At 46.6% G+C, this 7,546-nt stretch overlaps 1 protein-coding gene across 1 annotated transcript; it reads right to left on the bottom strand.

Moving 5' to 3' along the window:
• Positions 1–4,529: 4,529 nt before the first annotated feature.
• Positions 4,530–7,289, bottom strand: LOC117845920 (zinc finger protein WIP2). Its single transcript, XM_034726991.2, has 2 exons — positions 6,789–7,289; positions 4,530–5,062 (listed from the first exon to the last, which is right to left on the bottom strand). Exons 1-2 carry the CDS (start codon positions 7,275–7,277, stop codon positions 4,655–4,657), a joined length of 897 nt encoding a protein of 298 aa, XP_034582882.1. The 5' UTR covers positions 7,278–7,289; the 3' UTR covers positions 4,530–4,654.
• Positions 7,290–7,546: the final 257 nt, after the last annotated feature.

Here is a 7,546-nt window from a genome sequence, read left to right as displayed (position 1 = left end):
GATATGCTAGAGGATGGAGGATCGTCAGTGGATGTACACGGGCCGCTCTAGTCAAAATACGTTGACCAATGAATGGATTGACAAGACGGATGCTTTCTTGGAACGGGCGTTTGCAAGTGTCAAAGGAGCTAGATCGACTTGGTGTCCGTGTAGCAAATGTGGAAACATGCATCGTCAAAGCAAGCTAGACATGGGCAAACATCTTGTGAAGAACAGATGTACGTCAGACTACACCAAGTGGATCTACCATGGTGAAGCCGATCGTGGGAGAGACGAGGTCTTGAGACAACACATCGAGGAATATGATGCTGATGCTGGGATGAGAGACATGTTAAATGACTATCATGAAGCACACTTCGATGAAGCATGTAGGGAGGAGGAGCCAGAGGCTATCGCAAAGGCTTATTACGACATGTTGTCTGCGGCACAGCAACCCCTTCACAGTCATACCAAGGTTTCTCAACTGGATGCCATTGCACGCCTAATGGCTGTGAAGTCTCAGTTTGGCTTGAGTCGAGACGCCTTCGATATTATGCTGACGGTTTTTGGAAGCCTGCTCCGGGATGGTCACATCTTGCCAAAGAGCTTGTATGAGGTACAGAAACTCCTTCGTGCACTTAAGATGCCATACGAGCATATACATGCTTGCCCGAAGGGATGCATCTTCTTTAGGAAAGAGTATGCGGAAGCAAAATACTGTGTGAAGTGCGAATCGTCTAGGTTCTTGGAGGTAGACTCTGGTGATGGTCAGAAGAAGCAGCTCGCAATCCCCATGAAGGTTCTACGGTATCTTCCTTTCATACCGAGGATCCAACGGCTTTACATGACTGAAGAATCCGTGAAACAGATGACATGGCACAAAAACAGACGTCGATACAATCCTGAGAAGCTAGTACACCCATCCGATGCTGAAGCCTGGACAAGCTTTGATGCGATTTATCCTGAGAAAGCTCTAGAGGCCCGTAATGTACGTGTTGCATTGGCAACAGATGGGTTCAATCCTTATGGAATGTACATGTTGCGTTGGCAACAGATGGGTTCAATGCCCAGTCCAAGATATGGTTGCGAGGTCCCTCATCCCTCCCGAAGCATCCGATACCTGAGCATTTACGCTTGCTGGTTAAACCGAGTGGGACCAAGTAAGTAACTTTAAATATTCTCAATAATTTTGTTATGTTGAAAGTTACAAAAGAAACTAATAATTTATATTAATCACTTGTGCAAGAGTTGGATTAAGCTTAGTGGGGGTGGTCACAACCGCAAGGTCAACGGGATCCTTGGCCTTTTGTGTAGGCTTCACTTCCCTGGCTTGGTGGTGTACGCCGGACAGCAGCAGCTGGCCTACACGTGGGACCACTACGTCGCCACCCCTGACGTCCCTGATCGTGAACAGAGGAGATTCTTCAACATAGTGGAGCGGGTGAAGTCCGAGCTGTGGGTAAGTATTCCTCGCACTACTTTGCTCAATACATCATCTACGTTTGGCATTCTTGAAATAATAATTGTATACATCGCGTCTATATGCAGGACTTCTATAGATGCCAGGAGGGATTCGAGGCCAAGGTGAAGTCCATCTTTGAACTAGCCGCCAAGAAGCTCGTGAAGGACATGCACTACGAGGCGCGCATCCAGGCCATCATCGAATTCTACGCTCAATATAGAAGGATAAAGGTTAGAAAAGAGGAGGCAAGGACAATGAACCTGACTAAGGACCAATTCATGAGGGTAAGTAAAGAACGTTGATACTTACTTTATTTAAGATTAATTAGGCTCAATTTCTTTTTTGTATGTCACATGCTTCATGATGTAGGTGCCTCCGTGGTGGTGCCGTGCGCATATCCGGTGCTGGGAAATGATGGTGGATGTGTGGTTGGAGCCCGGGTTGTTGGAGAACTACCTTGCTTGCCGGCAGTGGCGTTTGCAGATGCCAAGTGCACCACACCATCAAGGCAGCCTGAGCCTTGATGAATATAGGGAAAAATGGGTACGCGACTTCAATTCTGTATTCTAATGCTCAATTCTGCATAATTTCTAATCATTTAGTATTTTTTGCCGTAGTCATCATCACATGATGGCCGACCTTGCTCGCAGCTCAAGGCATGGGTTCTGTCCAAAAAGGGCAAGGCGACGGCCGACATCGATTTTGACCCGGAGGACCCGTCCGAGGCGTACAGCCATCCCAGCATCCACAGCCGCGTCACCGAGTATACAACGATGGCAAGGGAGGTTCACGGGACAGAGTCCGATCCGAGCTCTGAGGATATTGATGGAGAAATCATGATGAGGGTGGAAGGAGGCAAGAAGCATGAGCGGTATTGGATTGGCGACGGCATAATCGACACGGCCTCTACTCCCACTCTCTCCCAGATCCGAGCAAGGAGCACGGACTCGAGCCCGGCGATACGGCCACGACCAACCACTGCACAGTTCGAGATGGAGGCTCTCCAGGTTCTTTCTCTTCCGTGCATCGTTCATTGGTTGTTATGTACTTTAGCTTTGCATTGTAACATTACAATGAAATATTGTAGGCCCAGGTGGAAGCAACAAGGAAGCAAAAAGAGGAGATGGCGGTGAGGATGGAGCAGATGGTTCAGTAGAGGATAGAGGTCGAGTGGCAGAGGATGGAGGAAGAAAATCGGATGAGGATGGACCAGATGTTCCAGTACATGCAGAATTTTGCTTCGAGCATGGGTCAATCTTTACCACCGCCACTGATGCTATTCCCTTCACCTCAGCCACCCACAACTACTCCTGTGAGTCACTTTACACATTGTGCTTAAGATTGAATACTTTAATTTTGACAACTTTAGATGTTAGCTCAGAATGTCCTATCCTATGTGCAGAATCAATCGGCGGCTTCGAATACTCAAGACCAAGATTTGTCGCAGTGGTCTCCTTGGCCTCCACAGTTTTAGACTTTGCATTTGTGACTTGAACTTGGATGAAACTTAGTTGTGACTTGAACTTGGATTTATGGCTTGTTTCATGCTTACTTTGGATTATGTCTGTGATGTTTATGAATAATGCTTGTAATGGTGGTTGTGAATTATGCCTATGATTCTTTATTATAAATGCCTGTGATGATGTGTATTGTGAATTGAGAGGGGTCCATTATACGTGACAAAATAGGTAAAGCAGGGGGGCACTGTCAACTTTGCCAAGTGCTCGGCAAAGAGGGGCTTTGCCGAGTGTTTTGGCTTTAACACTCGACAAAGGGGGCAGTTGCACCACGTTCCGGTGCTTCTTTGTCGAGTGTATTGGCTTAAACACTCGGCAAAGAAGCCTTAAAATGCTCCCGGTGACCCATGTTTGCCGAGTGCCACGACCCCGATATTTGGCAAACTTTAACGTGTTTGCCGAGTGTCGAGCCACCGACACTCAGCAAACGTTAAGGTGGTTGCTGAGTGCCATGCGGCTGACACTCAGCAAACTTTAACTTGTTGCCGAGTGCCTTCCGTCTGACACTCGGCAAACTTGCCGTTACCCTGGACGCCGTTACTGCCCTTTTCGCCGAGTGTTTATCTTCGCCGAGTGTTTATCTGACCTTCGGCAAACCTTTTGCCGAGTGCGCGATGTTTGACACTTGGCAAACACCTATTTGCCGACGCAAAATTTGCCGAGTGCTGAATGCCGAGTGTTACACTCGGCAAACACTTTGCCGAGTGTTTTTAGATCTTGGTCAAGTGCCTGGGGCACTCGGTAAAATTACTGTTTCCCGTAGTGCTTGATGCAAATGCGTAGATTTCAAGTGTTTTGTCTTAACACACACGACTAGGAAAAAAATATTTTTTATAAATAGAAGAATGAATTTGATAGTAAAGACTTAGATTTTCATTGGCATGCTGTCTTGTCGTTGAACCATAAATTACTTATTTGTGAGTAGAAAACCTTTATTCACCACAACGCGAAGAAGTTGGCACGATGTTTCCTGTTGACCACCACGTGATGTGATCAAAATAACCAGGCAGCTTATGCTTTCTGCATGTCTCATTACGTCCTGATTTTTTTTTCGCTGAGAAAAAAATTGCCAGCGCCTGCTCTGGTCCAAAACCGTTTGCGCACGCGAGGAAAAAGGAAAACTGGGTGGGCTACCTGCACGCAGTGGAAGGGCCGGACGGGTGAGCTCGGTCGTTGCGCGTCCAAGAAAAACCGGATGCGGGGGGTGAAGGGGAGGGGTCACGGCCGCTCGCGCTGGCGCGGGACGAGGAGTGGGTTCGGTACGGAATTATATATATATATATATATATATATATATATATATATATATATATACTTGAAAATTTTTGTTAATCATATTAACTATGTTATCACTCAACCAACAAAATTATAATATACTCTTCCGGGACCATATTCACTGCATGTGAACCTCAACTAGAAGACAGTCCTTGGTGAGCTTGCGCCGCACTGGCAGCACTGCTGCAGCATTTGTACTAGAAACCAGTCTAGACTTTGGAGAAGCCATCCTCTTAAGATATCATGGAAAGCACCAGATGATGAGGTCGTCGATACATATATATTAACAGTTTAGCTCATAAATACACATTCAAAGATGATGCATGACCACAGCACAACGAATCAACTAAAAAAAAAAAACGTCGTACGTGCAGCCGCAGCAGCAGCTGGGAAGCTCCTGCGCGCTACATCTGATCGCCGGCTACACAATGGCTGTTATGGGGGAGACGGCGGCGGCGGATGCTTGCTCGACATGGCCGCGCCCGAAGGCGCGGACGTGGTCCTTGAGGGAGCGCTTGTGCTTGAAGTCGGAGCCGCAGGCGCAGCGCCACCGGCGGCCGCAGTTCTTCTCGTGCGTGCGCCAATCCCCGCGCACAGCGAGGGCCTTGCCGCAGCGGCGGCAGAGGAAGGGCCTGGCGCAATGCCGGCGCCGGTAGTGCGTCTGCAAGGTCCGGAAGTCCTTGAGCGGCCGCGCCCGCGGGTGGTCCACGTGGTTCCGGCACCCCGGCGCGCAGCAGAAGCACGGCAGCCGGAGCATCGCCGCCGGCTGCGCGCCGCGGAGAGAGTCCGGGCCGCGGCGGTACTGCGACCCGTGACCCCACATGTGCATCTGCACGGCATGCATATCGAGAGTTATAAAAGCTAGCATTCAGTACTATGGTCTGAAAATTAGCTACAAAAGCTAGGATTCAGCTATATAAAAGCTATCAAGAGAAAAGTAGCTACAAGCTGCTAGTGCGTACATGTAATAAGTACCCTTCGATGCTCATAAGAAAGATCTCAAAGTTGATGCAAGAACAATCAAGTAAATTTAAAAGCTACTCCCTCCGTCCCAAATTGTAAATCGTTTTAGCTTTTGACTTTTCTAAATACATAACTTTTGCTATGAACCTAGTTATACGGTATATGTTATGTCTAGATACCTTGAAAAATCTATGTATAAAACTAAAACGCCTTACAATTTGAAATGGATTGTGAATGGAGTAGCATTCAGTAGTATCAAACGCTATGATTTAAGCTGATGGTCCTAGGGATATTTCTGGGTTAGATTGAGTTCACATTGCATTGATATGATTCTCAAAGATTATGCATGGAATACATCAGGAAAATTAGCCAAGTCAAATCGAGGTGCAAAATTAGTTAAGAGAGCGATCCCTAAATGGCACTCATTCCTAATGTGTTGTACTGTACTCTTATAGGCCACTCTTGGTGGGGTGTCATGGGGAGGTTTTATGGGTATTAAATTCTATGTCACATCAGCAGTTTTGCTGACTTGATAACCTAATTATGAGGAGAGATGAGAGGGAAGTTTCATCTACATGAAACCCGGCTGGCACAGCTAACAAGTTCATGAAATCTAATGAAACTTGCACTGAGAATGTTATAGTTTCATCACAAGATAAAATTGATCATAACTCCATGCGAAAATTAAATGCAGCAGACTATCTATGAAATTGTACACTGAGAATGACAGTTTCATTTCATTGAAAAGATTATTGGTAACAGTGCAATGAAACCATGCATTAAGACTGGCCTTATATTTTAGCTAAGCGCTCTGCGTTGAATGAAAAACTGGTGGGGAAATCCCCCAGCCCCAACATTGCATTAAAAAAAAGAACAGGCTGCAGCAAAGCCAATGAAGTTGCTTGCTCACACAACTTATATAATCAGATCAGGTCCACTTTATGATAATCATAATTAAAAAGGAAGCAAGAATGAGGTCGATGGTACATCCCTGTGGATATATAAATGCACGGCTGTAACTCCCAAGTGGTAGATATGTGGATACATGCTGCATGTGGTCTATACTCTAAACATAGACATGGAATACAGCCCCTTCTCTAGGATTTTAGGATCTAGGTCATCATCGATCAGTGTAATTCACTCAAAAACAATATAAACATTATATTGGATCTATTTTCTGTGTAGCTTGGTCAATTTCAGAAAGCAAGCATATCCGGCTAGGAGTTTCCAAGAAATCTCTATAGCCATGCGGTACTCTCTGCACACCCATATAGATTGGATCACGTCATTGCATGACATACGAAACAAGCACAAAGGCCATGATGATGGGACGAAGCACTACATCGGCGCTGGCCAATAGTGGAAGTTCAGAGAGGAAGTACGCACTGCTTCCACACCGCCGCCCCCCACCCCCCATTGCACATGCACTCATGCAGATAGCAGGCACACGTACTGATCAAGATTCCCCAACCTACTGTGTGCAAATCCTCATGGTGATCACGCATGCATGCCATCCATGTCTGTACTACCTAGTAGCATATTCAGAAGCACATCAGCCGATGTGCTTATTAATTGTTTGTGATCAAACAAACCTGCAGGTTGTTGTATCTGCTGAATGTCTTGCAGCACACCGAGCAGGCGAAGAGCGTGGGACCAAAGAGGATCTGAGCTGGGGTAGGGATCCAATAGTTTCCCTTGGTGACCTTCCCAATGGCAAAGTACTCCGAGCAGCGGCCATTGCCAGCAGTACCCCTCTCCGATCCCAGCTCTTCGTATTCTTCCACCTTGTTATCGCCAGTGCCAGCTACGGTAGAACTATTTGCGAGATTAAGGGGAAAATCACGGTTTGGTGATGGAAGGCCGATTTGGAGTTTGATCTCCACATCATGCATATCCCCCTCTTCCTTCTTCCATTGTTGATCATTGTTTCGACCATGTTTGTAGTCATGGCTTGGAGGTAGGAGGCTGAGAAGAGGGAGTAGTGGTTCCTTTGTGAATGGGGGAGGGGGTGGAGAGACTATGCTTCTTTGGGACGAGAAATGCTCTATGTGAGGCTTAAGGAAGGTGTACGGGTTGTCCATAGGGAGCTTGAAGAGATCTCTTGCTGGAGTGGATGAGCACTACGCCCAGAAGCTACCTATTATACATGGGGTGCTGGAGAGAGACTGTCACCCGTGATGTGTTTGAGCCTCAATCACAGACTTTTGCATCTATAACCTTGCAGACCTTGTAGCAATCTTAGCTACTTGTGATCCGGGCTCTCATTCAATTCTATGCATTATGGTCTTTTCATTCTGCTGTTGCCTTTCTTTTTCCATGGAATAATGCATATATGCCAGAAAAATACCTA

This window comes from Setaria viridis, chromosome 2 (genome assembly GCF_005286985.2).
Source record: "Setaria viridis chromosome 2, Setaria_viridis_v4.0, whole genome shotgun sequence".
NCBI lineage: Eukaryota > Viridiplantae > Streptophyta > Magnoliopsida > Poales > Poaceae > Setaria > Setaria viridis.
The sequence above is the reverse complement of the archived record's forward strand: the minus strand, read 5'-3'. Positions and strand labels throughout refer to the sequence as shown.